Here is a 19,703-nt window from a genome sequence, read left to right on the forward strand (position 1 = left end):
TAGCTTCTGAGAGCCATCCCACATGCTCTCAGACGATAACCTGAATCTGCTACCAACGCCGCGGCGGTGGCCATGCAAGGCTTATTGCTCAGGTTAGATTGAGCTGTCACTTTCACTCTTCATTTGACAAAGACCCCGGAGAAAAAAAAAAAAACCAACCTCCGGCTAATGAGCACTCTCAACCGATTGGCCGACACCTTGCCCGGCAAGCCAATTAGGGAAAACGGAACAAAAAAAAGAAGGAAATGTCAGCGCTGACACTGTGCGAGTATTATAGTCAGGTGTGTGGTACAACCACGTTGGACGAGAGAAATCCAACAGATATTAAAATAATGGTGAGAATACATATAAGGAATAAAGTGGAGCTCTGACACCAGGCACAGAGTTAAAATGGCAATGATCAGAAATAACATCCGTGCTTACTTATCTGGACTCATAGTAGACACCTCATTAAAATAAAATTCCGGCTCAACACAACCAGTAAGTTTGATCAGATGTAAATTAAACAATAAAGAGCCATCTTTGGCCCAGTTTATAGGTTATAGAGGTTTTGAAAACAATATACAGCAGAAATGCCACAAACAATGTAGTTTTCCTATAGGCTTTTAGTTGATTAGGTAATAAAACCACACACACATGCATGCAGACAATACTTTATAAACATTAACAATGCTGAGTAGGCGGACATTCATGTGGACTGACACTGAAGTTTGAACTTCTGTTGCATTTTAGCATCCGTTTTACGTGAGCGCGGTGGTTGGAACAACTGAAAAACAACAAACGTTTTGAAAATGGCTCCCAAGATGGAACTTTTGAAAAACACCACTCATTATTCTCCTGGGACTTGGTAGTTTTCTAATGAAGAATCCAACCCAACCGGGTCTTCTGTCCATACAAATGGCAAAAATTATGCCTTTTCACCTGAAAGGTTGTAATGTATTCACCATTTTTTAATATCCAAGTCATTTAAAAGAAAAGACCAAAGAGTATCATTCAGCAGCTGAAAAGCCAATGATTCGTTGGATGTACTGGATGGATTGGATGACTTTTTTTTGAGAAAGTTTAGCTGAATGAGATTAAACACATCAAATAGATATACACGGTTTGATTTTGACTGGTTATTTTTCTTAATAAAGGTGGGCGCAGCCTTGGATGCAGTGTGAACACACAAAGCCGAAGACGTTACACAAACGCTGTAATAAACTCACGGTTTCAAATATACTTTTTAATTACTCTGATCATTGCGTTTCTCTATCGCTCTCTCTTTCTCCTTCTCTCTCTCACCCTCTGCTTTGTCTGTAGTTGGCTGTAATTAAGGCCGGTTGCCATGGTGACGTAACGGATCTCCTTCTGTAACCCTCTGCTGCCGCCGGCTTCACACTTCTGCACAAACACACATAATGTGCGGAGGTGTTCGCACACACCTCCGAACGCACAGCTAACACCCAATTGGTGAAGAGAATCAGAAGCCAGATATGCAACCTGTTGAATACGCAAAAAAAAAAAAAAGATTTTTTTTTTTTTTTTTTTACAATAAATAGGAGTAAGAACAATTCTCTACACTCCTCTTCCTCTGATGGTTTTTTCCTCCACCTCACCTTCATTAGAGTCATTAGTTGGGTTTTTTTTTTTCTTTTTACAGGATTTGGGAACTAACAAAATAGGGTTGACATTAATTGAGTCCATGAACTCTGGCTGGAGCTCTGCAGAAGCGTGCGAGTGGTTAACTGGGTGCATTTTCTCCTGAATAGAGGCCAAAGAAGAAAGAAACACCCTGAAATGTACAGGGAGCCGTTATTTAGTGAGTCGACCCAAGTGTAACATAAAGTAAAGACCCCAACAGCAGGGGTAAAAGTTAAAAGCAGAAAGTGGCATTTCAAGGTCAAGGTGGCTTTATTAATACCCTGAGATAGATTTGTTGTACAGTAGCAGGATCTGCACACACGCGGACATTAAAAAAGACAAGACGACTGCAGAGATGGCGAACAAAGACGTCGAACAAGAGTTCAGGGTTTCTCATCATTGGAGCGCACAAAGAGTGTGTGAGAAGCAGAGAAACCGTTAACGTGATGAAGAAAAAGAAGGGTAACCGTGGGCTAAAAGCATAATGGAGAGAGCCGAGGAACAAATCCACAGTAGGTGATTGACGATTATCAACGATGCAGTAGAAGAATAAACAGCTTATATTATGCACTAGTGCAACTTCTAGGTTTTCTTTACTCCTCATGATGCATTTTTGACTTTTTGTGACTTATATTTTGTGACATATAAATGAAAAAAATCTATTAAAAAAAATAGAAATACCATATTTTCTGAACTTTTCTGCACTATGAGTCACACACTGGTTATGTGACTTGTATTAAGAAGTGACTTGAAAATTTAAATATACTAGTAGATACCACCTGGGACCACATAATGTCAAAGTATGACAACAAATGCTATAGCATCACTGTAAAACCATACATTTGAGATGCATTTTAAACAATAGGGTGTGATCTATTCCCTGGAAAGTACTGTATATAAAAGATCCAAACATATGTCCTACATTTGGACAAGGAGTGGAAGACATTGGCTAAAAATTCAATAAACAATAAGCTGAAAACATTTAACTGTTTAAAAAAATATGATAAATGTAAAGATGCTTTGCAGGCAAAATAAGGTTTTAGATGCATCGGTTACAGAGACTAACCAAACCTATTACTTTAAAATCCTCGATTGGAACTTTGAGATCAGCTGTTGATATTGTTAAAATAACTTACTTTCATATTGTTGGCTCACTGACTCTGCAGATTGAACTCAACGAATATCCCATTACAGAACGCAGGAAACGCCTCAGCTTCGGAGGTGCTGCATTCGGTGATGGTAAAACAGGTTGTGTGAGTTCAATCATGAGAGCTAAGACGTGACCAAAAAATAGAAAAGGAAGTTATCCCTGGGAATAGCGTCAATATTTAGAAAACGGCAAAAGCGTAGATTGCCCGACAATTTGTCATGCTGCTTGACTTGCATGTAAAAATACATTAATTTGATGTTTTTGGCCTGTTTGCAGGTAAATAGATTTGATCGGTCATCAGCAGGAATAATTATTCAACAGATGCGAGTGGAGAGAGCCCACAGGTGGGGTTATATCATGTCTTCTCCTCACTGCTTACAGTCACAGTTCAAATGATGGCAGAACTGTTGTGTTAATCGGCTTATAGTCTTGCTCATGAGTGGAATCCACTAAACTCGACTTTCATCTTGATCCCACAAAGGCATTAACCCATGTGAGAGGAAACTGCAAGTATGCCCCAAAGTTCCAAATTCTTTTCAAGAAAACCAACATATCACAATTTCTATTATTTTCTTTTTTGTGCTGTTTTCCTGTGATACAATATTGCTCATAAGGATACGAGGGAATCATTTATTATATCACTTGTGGGAAACATAAGATATTTGCTCAGAGTTGACCAAATACATCGACTTTGATTTATTTTCACCTTCACATATAATCCAGGGAGCTCCATATTTCAGGCAGTGAAAGAAAATGAATGGGAACATACAGTCTGAAGCTCTCTCTCTCTCGCTCTCTCTCTCTCTCTCTCCACAGGAGACGAGCTTTAACCATGGAAACTGTGCTGATGAGGGCAAAGTTACAGTCGCCCCTTAAGGTGGCCTGTGGTTGCTACAGAGGTGGGCTAATGACACAGCCCCTTCCGGCTGTGAATCACTATACAGGACTATGAGCTGTGGAGAAGTACTCAGTGGTGAGGGAAGGATTTTACTGCAAGTTATGGTTAAAGGTTTGACATTTAGGAGCAAAATGTGGCAAAAATAAGAGAAGTTAGTCAACCTGTAGAAGTTAAATCAAAATGTGACCGAATTTTCGTTGAGGCAATCACAGATAAGTCACATTTATATGATGAAGCTGCACGTGAAGCCACTTCAATTTTCGAAAAATGGTGAGGAAAAATAAAAGTACTATAAATCAAGATGTCAGATACTACTTTAACTGTATACAATGACACAAGATCACTCAAACTCTACAAACTTACAGTGTAGCTTGGGCCTCCTCTTGTGGGCATTGCCTTTTCTCAAACTGCTGTGAATCACGCTTTAAATGTTGCAATCAATCATTCTCTTCTTTCCCATTGACGTCCCTTGGAATCGTTGCGTGTCTCACTACTACGACGATGCCTACATGTTTAGTCATTACTAAACTCCTGGTCTGTATCTGGGAATTCATATAAGAGAGCACATTCAACCTTCCAATTCATGAGATGACCAACAAAAGCCTGTCCGTTACACAATTTCATTCACTTCCATGCACTATACAACAGTCCACATCAAAATGAAGCTGAGACACTGTCACCTTGACACTGCTGCTTGCGGCATTCCAGGAAGTCTTCATTCATCGTCTATAAATAGATATGTAATATACATATATAACCATTTATTGCATAAGGGTCAGGCACAAATATGGTTTGGCCCGGAAGAAATCACTCCTTTTTTTTTTTTTTTTTATAAAAATGAAAACTGAGTCTATTTGTAAACATTACATGCGCAGCCTTGAAATCCAGAAGTACACAAAATACTTTTTCATCTTGCAGCACTCATTTGTTCTTTTTCAAAAAAAAAAAAAAAAAAGAAGTGGAGTGATTACTTTGACCTAATTGTAGTGACACATAAGACAACAAGTCTAATGTGTTAAGAAAACAGTGGGGTATACATGGCAATGGAAGACACGCTGAAAACAATATTGTTGGAATGACAGGCCACCAGTTCATGCTGTGGTTGCTTTTGTCATGAAACCACACAGAGAGAAAATTTTATATTAGAAACATTACAACAATGGCGAGTATACGGACATTCATGTAGACAGACAACCGATTTGAATTGCTATTACAGGTGACTCTCTACTATAAATATCCCAGGATGGTATGGACTGGAAGTAATGACACTGTTATTGTCCATCAACTCATACATGTGCAGAGGAACTATTTACGAAGTAGCAGAAATCTTTCACTTTGCTCCGTTTACATGGAGACGGAATATGCACATTTTTAAAAAGTCCCACTTTGGGAGTCATTTTTAAAAAGTTGCGTTCTCAGCGACTCCGAGTACCGTCGCTGTGTAAAAGGACCCTCAAAACACAATCTGAGTTTTCTGTCATCACTTGAAATCATTGTGGTGTAAACGGGGTCCACGGCAGTGACTCTCAACTGGTGGGTCACAAACAGTTTTGCAGGCCTGTTTTGTCCGTTCACCATTTGTAACAGGAATTATTTGTAGTGAGAAATGACAACTGCCGTTTAGAAGTTGGTTTACATATGCTAACAGCATGGAGATACGCAGGTAACAAGCAGTATATGGGATATCAATCCCTGGTTCTGTTTTGCCTAACAAACTTTTGGTACAGAAAAGTATGCAACTCGTTGAACTTAAGCAACACTTGGAACGAGATTTTAAATATACAATGAGATCTTTCATTGTTGGTGCTTGAGAACATGGTGAATTCCGTCATAGAAAGAGTTTTGTCTTGTTGATTTGGGTTGTAAATACAGACCAATGGTTTCATTACTTACAGTTGAAGAGGTTTCATGTAACGATCGGGAGGACTGGGTTCTTTCAAAATGTATAAGCTAAGCTCGTCCTCCAACAAATAAGTTTTATTCAGCAGATAAATAACATTTGTATGATGCTAATGCAAAGCCAACTCAGAGAAACAACAGCTCTACAGCTTCATATCTGATTTGAAGGGGTTTTTCCATCACCTATGTCATGACGTGCTGGATTAAAATAACCAGAAGCTACATCAGCATCACGTCATCTCAATCCCCTTGCCTGTTCCAATGTACAATTTAAGAGGCGTGTCGTTTTACAAGGTTACAACCCTTGTCCTGCCTGGAGCCACAGCCCGGGGCAGTTAAAACCCTATGAATGGCCTTCGTGTTTAATTCTTTAGGAGCCTTCCAAATTGACATAGTGCGACTGTATAATTGGGAGCTTATTGCTTTCGAGGAGACATATTACCATTTCCGAACACATTTCTTTGCCCTTTATTTGTTCTGTTGCTATTTATGTCCCGTTATCTATTGCTTTGTCTGCTTCTTTGCAGAAGCAGCGACTTGTCGCCCGGAGGGGGTCATTAATTTTTCATCTAATCTAATTGAATGTAATCTACTAAGTGTACCCCTCACAAAGGTGGTGCACGGCAATCAAATTTTATGAGGTTCTCTGACCTCGCACTGAAGTGAGGCTTTCGATAAACCGGTTTGATGGAGAAGCACCAAGGCAACAGAATCAAATTGGGAATTGATCGGACTGCTGGTCTTAAATGTTGGTAGTGCTTCTTAAAGTGATTTGAAGGAGAGAAGTAAGCAAAAATATACTCTTCTTGTGAATCCTCCTGCATGAAAATCTAATTAGAGAATTCTTAATGAAGCACATGACTTTTGACGGCGGCTGTAATGAGACTTATAAGTTATTAGGTGCTGCAGGGTGATGCTATTTTTGAAGAAGAGGTAATTAGTTAATGTATTTTACTCCCGTTTCATTATTGGGTCTGATTACTCATGTGTTTGTGCAACAAAAATGCTTACAGATGATTTTGTGGAAATTTGGCAATGCAGAAATGTAAGCATCAGAAATGAGTAACACAAGTCACACAAACAAGAAGCTTTTCCTAAAGACTGTGACCAGATATTTATAGAACTTCATTAATAGGAGAACTGAGGTCCAATGAGAGCCAACTTATTCAGCTAAAGGCACCCTTTCACATTTTGGCATTTGAAAACAATGCCCATGTAAACAGAAACAGGAGTAATCATGAAAACAATTTAAATTAGCATTAGCACGCATAAGTTCATTTCAAATTCAAAAAAGTTCTGCATTTACACAGCAATGTTTTGAAAACAATGGCATGTTAATAACCTGAACTTAAGTGCTCTGAACACTAAAAAAACTGGCACTTGAAGAACACTGTAGATGCAAAGAGGTTGAGCGCTTCGCATTCAAAGGAGAAGGCCGAGCCAACCAGTTGACCCTCAAAAAACACAAAACCTGTTCACAAGACTGGGGCTCCATCTACATGAGCCAAAACGATCTTTTTTGTACCCGGCATTCTCGGAAGAAAAAAAAAAAAAAATCCGTCCACACGTCTGTAACGAGGCACATGTACGAGCAGACAGAAAATTAGGACAATGATTCCTCGTCTATATTCTGGCCTAACTTTGTTTTGTTCATTGTTTGATTCCAGCTGAAGTGGCTTACAGCTTTTTCATTGCAAGTGATAGTAGAATGTCCAATTCTGGTAGGTTGTTTTAAATCCATTAAAGTCTGATTTATACGGTCAAAAACTTTGCAATGCGACGATACAACTGACTAAAATCGTTCGGAAAAAAACGTATAACTACTTATGATGCTGTTCAATCAAGCAACAATATGACAGTAATTTTATACATTTGCAAGGACCTGACAATCAAGCGAAAGCTGGACAATTTGTTTTTGAACTTCAGAATAATGGTTGGATTGGCAGTAGATGCAAGAATATTAGCAGATTGTTCAGCTCATAAGAGTGGTAAATTACAGTCACTCAAAGGGGTTTTTTGGTGTCTTGTACAATCAAATCAACTACAATTGTTCCCGTTCTATAGCCACACACATCTCATAGGACAATCTCGACGAGAGACTGGCAAATCATCCACTCCTTAAACACCGGTTTATTCATTGAAAATGTAAAATGAGCAGAAAAGGACTTTCCTCTGTTCAATCTTAGATCTTAACCAGTGCTTTATTCCCAGGGGCTTATCCGCAGTGTTTCATATGCAGAGAACAAGAACCGAATTAAATCTTCCTGAAAAAGAAGTACACTGCAACACCGGCATTATGAGATTTCTGTATATCGTCTACAGGTGAAGGAAACAACACCAGTTTCTCCAGAGTTTTGCAGTTGATTTTGTAATTTTAATATGCAATGACATGAACTGCACATTAGCAGAGAGCCGCTGCTAATGGCACCTTGAGAAATTGAGCGGTAAGCAGAGTTAAAGCTGCAGCTTTAGCTCAGGCGAGTATATAACAGAAAACAAGAAAATGTGCAATTGGTCCACCAGCATCATATAATTAATCAATATTCTACTGATTACACGGGAGAAGCCACGACTTAACATGCACTTTACCTCAAACGAGCCTCATCATGGCTCTGGGGAGTGATCGTCTTTCATATGGTGTTTTTTTCCCCTACAAAATATAAAGAAATACCTTTATTGTTTGATTTATCACTCACACTGGGGCAGACATTTTAGGAGTCTTTATTATAAGTCTAAGCTCTGTACAACTAATCTGGAGAATTTTTTATTTTTTTTTAAGCTGAATCACCTTACCTTCTTAATATTCTCTAAATTAAAGGTGTCAAACATAAGGGGCCGAAACCAGTCCGCAAGAGACTCAAATCTGGCCCGCCAAACCACCAAGTAAATTGTGAATATTTAAACCAATTATTTCAACCAATTTTCCAGCCATCAGTGAGTTTGACCCTCGTCAAACTTGCTCAAATCTTTATTCCTTTCCATTTTCCTGTTAACACATCAACATTCAGCCTAATAAAACCCTGAAGAGATCTGAAGCTCTGAGCTGAAGAGATTAACACTTCACACACCTCTGAATCATACACCCTATCACAATGGCATGGCTGATCACTTTGTGGTATATAGTTGTTTTCTTATTTTGGTTAACTGCTCTGTGAATTATTAAACAGAAATTGAGTTATGTGGCCAAGACCTGACCAATCTCTTGATTCAAGATTAAAATTAATAAAATAAATTATTCTACAAAACAAATTCTTCACCAATGTAATTGCGTTCCAACTTTATAAAGTACTATAGTTTTACTACTGGAGAGTTTGAGCGAAGTCCAGGCACTTTTTCTCTCTCTCATGCTTCCAGTAAAAAACTGGATTTCCAAATAAATATATAAACTTCCCAAGAAACCTCTGCCACCTTCTGTCATCATTCGTTGCACCTTATTTTTTAAGAGGGGGGAAAAACAGGAACCAAGAAGTGAAGCAGAAAGGAAGTGAACGGTACTCATGCCAGGGGTAGCAGTTATGACGCAGTATCCAGGACATATATATACTCTATTTAATTTGTCAGTCATCTGGGAGGCCGCTGTGCTTGTGTGTGTGTGTGTGTGTATGTGTCACATTCAGAGGACAGTCTATCACCCGGGGCCCTCAGGGGACCCTCGGGGGCCCTTCTCCTATTCCCACTCCAATTACAGTCCCGCCAGCTCCCTGTCACTTTGACGCACTCACAACATCCAACACACACACACACACACACACACACACACACATACATGCAGATAACACAAGGCTCAATCAGGTGGCTGGAGGACACGCATCCGCAAACACACACACACATACACCTGATTTCATAAAGCCGTTGATGTGCTTAATTGCACACCACCAAAAATAGCATTTAAGTCCAACGCCAAGGCAGTTTGCAGGGTTGTGCGTGTCCGTGTGTGCGTGCTGCAGAGCGACCCACAACTTTTACCCAAACTTACCAAAGGACAACATTTCACTCCTTTTAATTCTGCGTGTTTCAGTAAAAATAACTTTGCCAACTCGCCCGGTTTCTCGAGACGCCCCGCTCGCATCTTATCCCTCTTCGATAGTTCAGCAGCTGGGTCGAGACTCTACGCTGAAGGGGATTTGCTGGAAATGAGGAAGATGAAAAGATGGCTGCTGAAAAAGAGATGTTATGAAGCAGGAGAGGAAGGGAGAGAGAGAGAGAGAGAGCAGCCTTGTCTTTGAAAACCACCAGGCTGAGAACCCGGAAAAACCAAAGGCTGTAATTATACAGAGTCATTACAGCCTCACTTTGAATAGTGTGTGTGTGTGTGTGTGTGTGTGTGTGTGTGTGTGTGTGTGTGTGTGTGTGTGTGTGTGTGTGTGTGTGTGTGTGTGTGTGTGTGTGTGTGTGTGTGTGTGTGTGTGTGTGTGTGTGTGTGTGTGTGTGTGTGTGTACAAACATAATTTCCAATGAGGGTTAAAATATTTGATTGGCTTTACGGTGAAATTAAAGTAAAGTCTTTCAAACTTATCAAAATACAAGCTGTGTGTTTTAACTACATTGTGAGAACCTAAACCTGTGAACTGAACCACACATGTTTTTGTAGGTACGCAAGCAAGGCTCAGTGATGAAAATCATCAAACTTTAGGTTATGGTTTTTCCTTGAGGCTTTGAAGGTACAGTGAATGTAAAAAAGAAGAAGTTTATATTGGATGCAGTAGGGGATGAAGGGTCTTTGGAGGTCCAGGAGGATGGGGGTGAGGATGTAGTCATTACAATAGGTTTAGGTGAGGAGACGGGCAGCAGAGTTTTGAGCATATTGAAGCTTCCTCGAAGGTTCAGAGGTGGAACCAATGACAATGTTGTTACACTAGTAGAGGTAAGGAGGGACTGAGGTGTTGCAGCCGAGATGGAAGGGCAAAAACGGGCAGTGCTAGGGATGTGAAAGAAAGTTGGTTCATGTGGGGTGCAAAAGTGAAGTTGCTATTAAAGGTTGTGGATGAGTGGGCCAGAAGACCTGGATATTTGAACATTTCTAGGTGATGTTATGTGCCAAGTTTAGACGGAGGTCAAAAAGCTGGGCTAAAAGATAAACGCTGTGGATGTGTCATTCCTTTGGACTCATGTTTGTGTGGAGAAATTCAGGACCGAGTTGGAGTTAAGGTTATAGAAAGTCTGTAGGAAAGTATTGTAATCCCCTCCAAGGGTTGAGCGTGTGGAGAAATCAAGGTCTTCATCATGAAAATGACGAATTTTTAGGTGAAGACATGATTGACGGTCTGACTGGAGTCAGATTCAGGAAATCAATTTTATTGTATGATTGAAGCAATGTCCCTGGAAGGCATTAAAACGGAAGTGTGTGTGTGTGTGTGTGTGTGTGTGTGTGTGTGTGTGTGTGTGTGTGTGTGTGTGTGTGTGTGTGTGTGTGTGTGTGTGTGTGTGTGTGTGTGTGTGTGTGTGTGGAGAAGCAGACATGAGTCAGTGCATGCCCAAAGATAGAGAGAGAGAGGGAGAGGCTCTATCAAATTTGTGCAGATGGTTGATTCACATTGGGGGAAAAAAATAAGAGTGCTTTTGTGTGCCTGGCTTACTGTAAATGTCACTTAAAGAAAGATGCACACATGCACACAGTATGGACGTCACGGTATGACGCTGTAAAAGACACGAGGCTGGTTTGCTAAAAGGATAGGAGCACTTGTACAGAAATACCACACGTGGAAATGGTGGCTCAGGTAACGGATGCTCATTAAAAAAAAAAAAAAATAGTTGAATCAGCCAGATGGGCTTTGTGAAACAATCAGAGCTGGTCTCTGAGGGTGTGGAGAGGGACCGGCAGACAAAAGGTTGAGAGAGATGTTTTCTGTCTGTGGCGTACCGGTAGGAAGCAATGACACTGAGTCAGGTTCGGTCGTCACTGCAAGTACAGTGGCGTCAGTCGTCTGCTCGCTTACATAACTTTAACGCTGGAGCCGGTGGTCAGAGTTGGATACCTTTGTGATGATTGCTTGCTTCTGGTGACGACTTACACAGCATGCGTAGAGTGTATTCTGCTTCGGGCATAATGTAAGTTGGAGACAGATCCTACTCTGTGATCCTGTGCCTGAGATAAAATGGTTGTACACCTGCAGTTCCCAAACTTTTTTTTCTTTTAGCTCCTCAAATAAAAAACACTGTGGATCCCATCTACAATATTGCTACACAAACATTAGAGTGAAGCCACACTTTCCACCAGCGTACTCAGTCAATGTCGGCAGTACCACGGTTTGTTTATTTTCTTAAATCAGTCCAGTTCTTGTGCATTTCTAAAAGAGTATTGAGAGGCCAGCATTTTAGCAGGCTAACTTTAGTTTCTATATTCAGTAGGAGCTTAATAGAACGACAATCATGGTTGTTTTATTTCTTTAGCCTGTTTAAATGAAATAACAGCACTGACAATGTTTCTAAAACTCCATATTTTGCCCCCTGCTAATTGCCTGTGCATTCTCCAACACACACAAGTATATCACACAACCCAGCTCCACTCCATTCTGCACCCACTCGCACTTCTGCAGGACTTCACAAGCTCACACTCACTCAGCCCTCAGCACAGTAAGGGGAGATTTATAACCTCTATTTTTGTTGCATTGTTAAAGGACATTTCATTTCAGCTGAACAGTGCAGTGCAGAATGAATAAAGGTTACATAAAAAAAAGGCGATGTAATCACAACACAAGCAGCACAAACCTTTAACACAAAGCACAACAGCAGCAGAAGGATAGGACTGTGTACACAGGAACTGTTCGGCTTGTTTTTTCCACGGAGGTCAGGAGTGCAGAAATTAAAGTACTTTCTATCACGCGCTTCCCTCATTCATGCCATATCATCATGACTCCCACTGCAGCACAACAGCTGGAATGCAAAGATTATATACAGCAGCTGCATAACTGAACCTCACAGGTGCCAACATTCACATTTTTTTTTTATTCTTCCTGAGGTGAGCTGCGATGTCAAAGCACAGTCATACTTGTGTGTTGCGAGTGTCACTGACCAGCCATGATTCGCCTGGATGATTATTACTGCAGGAGGGCATAGAGCTTACATTCCGTGATTTGATTTTATATAGTCCACCATGATCGGACAAAACGCATCGGTCGAATAACTCCATCCATCCATCCATCCATCACTAGATTATTGGTTGTGTTAATTCTTGACTAAATATAGCTGTCTGTTCAATTGTTGACAGGTGAGAACTGTAACCTGCAACATTCATACAGAGCATTATTTTTCTAATTTGTCCGCAGGGCATTATTATAACATGTAAAACATGTTTTTACCCAAACAAGCTTAATTTTTTAAGAAAATACATGTTTTACAACCCATTGCTGTATTGACTGGTTTCCTTTCACTTTTACCTGGTACCAGTGATGTAGATACTTCGGTGCATTTTGGAAAAGTTCAACACCACAATTTTAGGTGGTTGCAGCATTTACAGGAGATTGTTTGTGACAATTCACAGAATCAAATGTTATGAGTGTTTGTGATCTTTATTTGTAAAGGACCTTAATAACCGGAGGTACCAAAAACATAAAAAAATATATATATATAAAGACAGAAGAAGCGGGCATGAAATGATCAGTAAGACTTAGTCCTGGAAGTGAAGCATGACTTTCAGGACTCTCACAGTGTTTGAAATAACAAGTTGATTCAGGCCCTTTAATCCAAAACTGTTCGAGCGACTTTTATAGACAGAACAAATAGAGCCGCAGTCTTTTCCTGATGTATGAAAATGGGCTCCGTTTCTGAAGTTTCACGGGGACCCCATCAGCTCCTCCACTCTGCGATACCACATCAAAGTGGACCTAAACTTTAAATGGCCTCCTGGGAGCAGGGCTTTGTAATGCAGTTGGGAGGAGATCAGCCACTTCCCGATGTGATTCTCCCTTTGTTCGGTCTCGGTGACGAGGAGAGATGGGCCGGGTGCCAAGAATTTCCCATTAGTTCAGGTCCAGTGCTGAATGAAAGGGGCAGAACCTCTCCCATCTATAACGCCACCCTGTTCAATTTGCAAACTCTTTTGTGACCTTCGTGTATCTTTAGCGCTACTTGAACCACAAGCCACCGCATTAGGAGGGCTTTATATTGCGACTGTAAATTACTCATTTTTCTTAATGATTTACACTTAAAATGATGACGGCACTTGCAAATAACAAGGGCATGAGTTTAAGATAAACACTTTTTACGTTTCATTGGTAATTGCTTTCTTTACCCTGGAATTATTGAGATAATAATTGTAATATGTGATGTGAAACAAAGCTTGAGTCAAAGTGCATCGATTTAATAAATCATCAAGTGCAGTTCCGAGAGAAACTAAGGGCAATTTAATAATATACCAGGAAAGAAAGATGATAATAAACGAGAATAGTTGGAAGATAAATTGTTGAAACACCTTTTACAATGCTAATCCAAATTTGTCTGGATTCATGTAAATGTGCCAAAAAAGATTTTTTTTTTTTTTAAACTACATTTGCAAATTTATTTTTAATTATGTACAACACAAGATCAATCACTACTTACTATGATAACTGGTATGCCTTTAGCAGCTTGAATAAGCCTTCAAGCGTACGGTAAACTTTTTTTGTTTTCCTTTCCTACCTTCATGACGATGAACAGAACCAGCGTGACGAAGACGTTGACTTGCGGGTGTTTCCAGGCTTGAGAGTGTCCGATGTAATCAAACTCCTCGGCGATCCCCTGTTTAGCCCACGTCCGGTTGTCCAATAACGTGACCAGAGACTCCTTCTGGGTTAGCTGCAAAACACACGGGGAGTGACATCATCACCATCTGCAGCATTAAACCTGGTTGTTCCCAAATAAACACACGTCAGTTTTTGCAGAAGTAAATAAGAAAGTTCAGCCAGGGTCTGCAAAAAGTTTGTTCTCTCTACATTTCGCCAGGTGATCTCTAAAGCCCGACTAGACCCTTGGCTCTGCTGGTTGCATGTTTGAAACCCCACAGATCATTTTACCAACAGTAGATGTGAAAAGAGAATATGTGCTTTGCAGTTTAGCAATACACCATGCACAATGGTACATTTGTGTTGAGAAATCGCCAATTCCAAGGTTTTCAGAGATGAAAGTAAAGGGTCTCATGTCACTTCATCTTGTACTGGAATGAAGAGACAGTCGGTGGCATAATCATTTTGTTCATCCTACAACTGTGACGATTTTCTTCAGATCATTTTTGGACTCATGGATTACATTTTTCAAACTTTCCTCTGACATTTGGCTCCATCCGGCAAGTGAGACCTAAGTTACCCTTCCTCCACAATTAGATGTTCAGTTGGATCTTCTGTGATTCTTTTTGGCCGTGTGTACATGTCTGGATGCATCCAGTTGCTGCATGTGATTAACCGCTTGATGTGGAAGTATAACGATAACAAGAATTGAAGAGACATTAAAAGGCACTCAATTCCAAGTGTATCGAAGAAAAAAGACGAACTGCAAGGCTGTTTCTGCTTCTGGTGGGATGTCAATCTTTTTTCAAACCTTCAGTGACTTCAAACCAAGCGTGCATCTGACCCCGGGCATGAATGTAAACGTTACAACCAACCACCCATTTCCCACAGCGTGTTAAGCAGGGGAGCTGACGCACTCTTAAGGCATAAGGATATTTACCAAGCAGGGAGCAGAGCAAGTCAAATTTATGTGCAGCTGTTTAAAGTGCAGGCTCTCTGCGGACCCGGGTCACGATAATGATGCCCGCTGCCAAAGAGATGAGTGAAGAGTGCATGATGCAGACACACAGAGGGATCCGAGATACAGGACTGCGGAAGTGCACTTCGAAGAGGAGGGGGGCTCGCGTGGGCAGATTCAGAGCTTCAGAAGCCTGAGTCACCCTCTCATTAGGAGCCAGGACCGAGCAAGCACATGTGTGTGTGTACGTGTGTCTGTGTACTGTATGTGCATAGAGACTCAAGATGTGCACACTTATCCCTCTTCTAATTCTCATAATTAGACGGATGAAGCGGGTGAAATTGAAAAAGAGCTTCATGCACATGCTGGCTTATGAGTCATACCGAGAACAAAAGGACAAAATGCTATGACTGGTTCACAGTGTACGCCGACAACTCGCACGCACACACGCGAACCTGCACCGTGATCAGGGAAGAAAAAAAACAAAAAAACAATTGCATTTTGACGTGATTAGCAATGAGATTGTTATGTTAACACCATAATGATCTGAAATGGCTCCGCTGCTCCCTGATGAAAGGACCTGGACAACTTCGTGCAACATGTACAACATGGAAATCCGACTCGGAAGCCCTGTCGTCAGGTTAATTAGTCACAGTCGAGATGCTAAAATGAGTCAGATGAACACGCTCAGTTGATGGGGAAGGTGTGAACTACAGTCATCTGGCCAGTGTGACAAATCAAGAAATCCCTTTTTTATTCTGTTCATTCAAATCCGTTTCAGATTTAGTTCAGAAAACGACAGCATAAGAATATTATATATATTATATTCTCTGCACTGGCTCCCCATCAAATTTCGAATTGATTTCAAGATTTTAGTTTTGACTTTTAGAGCGTTGCAAGGTCAGGCTCCTAAATATGTGTCTGACTTGTTGTGCCCCTACTCCCCCGGTCGCTCCCTTAGGTTCTCGGGCCAGAACCTCCTCACTGTTCCCCGGACCCACTTTTAAACCAGAGGAGACTTGGCCTTTGAAGCTGTTGCTCCTAGATTATGGAACGACCTTCCTTTGTCACTGCGTGTAGCCGACTCTGTTGATTCTTTTAAGAAGCAGCTGAAAACACGGCTGTTCAGACAAGCTTTTAGTTGACATGGCTGTGATTGGTTTTATCTTTATTCCATCCGTACTATTTTATTATGTCCATACTATTTTACTGTGTCCGTACTATTTTATTGTGAACGTGCTATTTTATTGTTGTCCGTACTATTTTTATTATTTTTATGCCTCTGTGAAGCACCTTGTGATTTTATCTGTGAAAAGTGCTATATAAATAAAGTTTCTTCTTCTTCTTCTAGAGACAAAAAAAGTAGAAATTTCTTGTTTTGTTAAGGTTTATTAGCTTTTGACTGTCATCTTTAAATTGACTTTGCACCGTAAAATCTCCTACTGCAGCAACAATACAGGACTAATTAGATTTGTGCATTTTGAAAAACGTTATTGATCAGATGTGATTTGAGTTAAAAGTTCAGGCCCCGTTTACGCAACACGGCTTTCAAGCGAAAACGCAATGCTTTCGTAGCATTTTGAGTATCCATTTATACTGATGCTCGCCATGAAAATGTGGCCATATAAACGAAAAACCTTTATAAAACAAAATCTGTGTGTTTACAATTGAAATGATGACATTTAAACAACAACTTAGAAGTTCAACAAACACGAGAGGAGGTGAGGAAACCATGGTTGTCTCAAAGATGCGAAACAAACTGGCCTTGTGACGTCTCGTCCCATAAGACCACATTATAACACAAGATGGCGGCCCTTAGGCATTACAGATATCCAAATTAGATTTTGGATAAAACATATAAATGCTTTTCAACCAATCCCCACAAATTGTTTTCCCCAAGAAAAAAAATCTTTAAAAACGCAACAATTTGTCTGGCATTCAGGCGTAAAAGTGTTGAAAATGGACCATTTTAATGAAAACTAAAAAGTACCCGTCATGTATATGTGTAGGGGTTTTGTAAAAACATTTTAATTGCCGTAAATAGAGTGCAACGTTTAAATGTCATTAACTTTTCCATTTAATGAGAGCACAAACTCTGCAGTTTGAATTACCGTCTGCATACTAACAGAAAGGTCATAAAACTCAAGTCTGCAAGTTTAGACTATAACCAGATTGGATATTTCTTCTGCAGAGGGAGCCAGATTTCCCAATTTCCATTAAAGGCAGCAACCTTTTTTGTGGATTTTTAAAACATTTTAAAAATCAAATGTGCTTTTCAGTAGCTTCCAAAGCATTTATCAAGTCAAGCAAGGTTCACAAACATACTGTAAAGAGCATAAAATATACTGTAAATACATTACATTGGCAGGATTTAATAAGCCACAGACTCTCTTTCACTTCCCCCTCCACCAGCAGTCGAGCGATGTGTATAAATAATAAATACTACCTTTCCAGCCATAAACTGTCCAAAACCAGGCGGAAACGTCAGGGTGGAAATGAGTAAAGTGACCAGTGCTGGATACAGTAACCGCCTGAGAGAGGAGAGGAACAATAATGAGGTAGGAAGAAGAAAAATAGAAGCAATCGATGGGAGTCTGACAGAGTTAAATGAGCTGACTGACAAAGAAGTGTTTTCTTCCTCATGAGACAACATCATTCAAGCCCATTGGATGAGGAGCATGTTAACATTGATGCAGAACGTGTAAATGAGTTCAGTGACAGAGTTCATTGTGGCAAATGGGACATGGGCAAAAGTGTTAAGTTGTTAATGTAGACTTTATTTCTGAACAGCGGACTGATTTAGACCAAAGAGCACGAGGATACACAGTTAAAACAATGTGCAATTGCAATGTGTTGGTACTGTGACCGCTACCTATGTGTGTAATTTAGCTCCGTCAATTTTTTAATTGGCTAAACACACATTTATTTTTCGGTATATTTCAACAATTTAGAGTCCAAAGTAAACCAGTTGTTTTAGTAAATGTATCAAAAGATAAAATCATGACAGTTCCATTGGCTGAGAACCTCTTATCTATCTAAACATACTTTCCACAGCTACTTTTACTTACTTTTTCATGAGGAATCTATTGATGGCCTTCTGTTTCCTGATGAACTGGACAATCAGTCGGTTCAGGTAGACAAACAAAGCCCCACCAAAACCACTGGCAATACTGTGGAGACAAACAGGGAAGAGGTCAAATATGTTGCTGTTCAAACAACTAAAAGAACTTTAAGTAGAAGTACTTTCATTTGAACTTCTGTTTTTTGGCTTTTAAGAGAACAAGACATTGAGCATCCACTAGTGTCAGGAGATGCAAAGTAAAATTCTCTCCAACTAACGATTTAAAGTCTAATAACTAACAACCCATGTCTTTTGACTGCACGGTCCCAATGTTGAGGATTCACTACCCCATCTCGCCTTGTATCTTTCAGAAAAGCACTGAACACCAAATCCTGCATGGCAATAATCATCATCAGTGTGTGAGTTTCCGCATGAGTGGATGAACGTGTTTAACAATGGAGATCAGCTAAGAATGAGGTTTGAGTGCGTGGAGGAATTTTCAAAGAAAAACAAAGCATCTTGTACCGGATATGGGACTACAAATCAAAGAAACAACTATAATGGCTTTTTGAACCATCTCCAAAAGCTCTGTCCTCTTGTGCGTTTGATGTCGGCGAGGTTATCAGCAACAGGTGCATGTGCAAAATGGCGAACTCACCAGCAAATTGCAGTAAAACGAAAAAAATGAGAATAGAAATGTAGGGGGAAAAAGAGATAGTTGCTGGAACATGTGGGCACAAAGTGTAGCTAGAAAGAAGACAAACAAAGGCACACACTTACAAGAGGAAACACACGAGAATGGAAAGAAAAAAAGAAGAAGAATGCCACGAAGATCAAAAGAAAGCGAGGGCCTTGTCTGATGAGGATGTGTGGGGGAGTCAGCGACAAATCAGGAGAAGAGGTTTATGTAAGCGTGCATTTAAAAGCTCTGTGGGAGTCCTCTTCGAAGCAGCAAGAGGGAAAGAAAGAGGAGAGAGAGAATAGCCTCAGACAGCTGCACAGACAACGTAATGCTTATAAATTTATCGTGCTGCAATATTAATTCCATCAAATATCTTTGAATAAATAATGAACCGGGTGATGAGGTAGTCTTGGCTCCTGCGGTGCTGCTGGGGATGTTCGGATTTCTTTGCAGTAGTAAACTAGAACAGGCACTTGGTAGAGGGTAATACCTTCACCAACGTCACATTGTTTTGCTGAAATGAGTTAGTTAACACTGCGAAAATGCTAACCAGTAACTCATATCAATGCTAACTGGCCTGTCAGGTATTAACATCACTGTGTGAAACACTGAGCTGTTAATATCCCAAAATTTAATCGATTGGTCCTTGGATGAAGACATCCCGTGAGGTTTCATGCAATTCAGCTGAATAGTGTTTGCAAAAAGTTGGTCAAATACAAACCAACAAAACAAA

The 19,703-nt window shown here is 40.2% G+C and overlaps 1 protein-coding gene across 1 annotated transcript in view; it reads right to left on the reverse strand.

The window, feature by feature from the left end:
* Positions 1-19,703, reverse strand: part of LOC308138142 (chloride channel protein 2-like) — a gene marked incomplete at both ends in the record, with an annotated part of 138,964 nt that overhangs the window by 39,324 nt on the left and 79,937 nt on the right. Inside the window, 3 exons of the mRNA XM_080507129.1 lie at positions 14,187-14,342; positions 17,674-17,758; positions 18,296-18,397. Coding sequence (XP_080363255.1) covers positions 14,187-14,342; positions 17,674-17,758; positions 18,296-18,397 — 343 coding nt within the window. The remainder of the gene's footprint in view (positions 1-14,186; positions 14,343-17,673; positions 17,759-18,295; positions 18,398-19,703) is intronic.

Source organism: Blennius ocellaris (genome assembly GCF_963422515.1).
Source record: "Blennius ocellaris genome assembly, chromosome: 2".
Lineage (NCBI taxonomy): Eukaryota > Metazoa > Chordata > Actinopteri > Blenniiformes > Blenniidae > Blennius > Blennius ocellaris.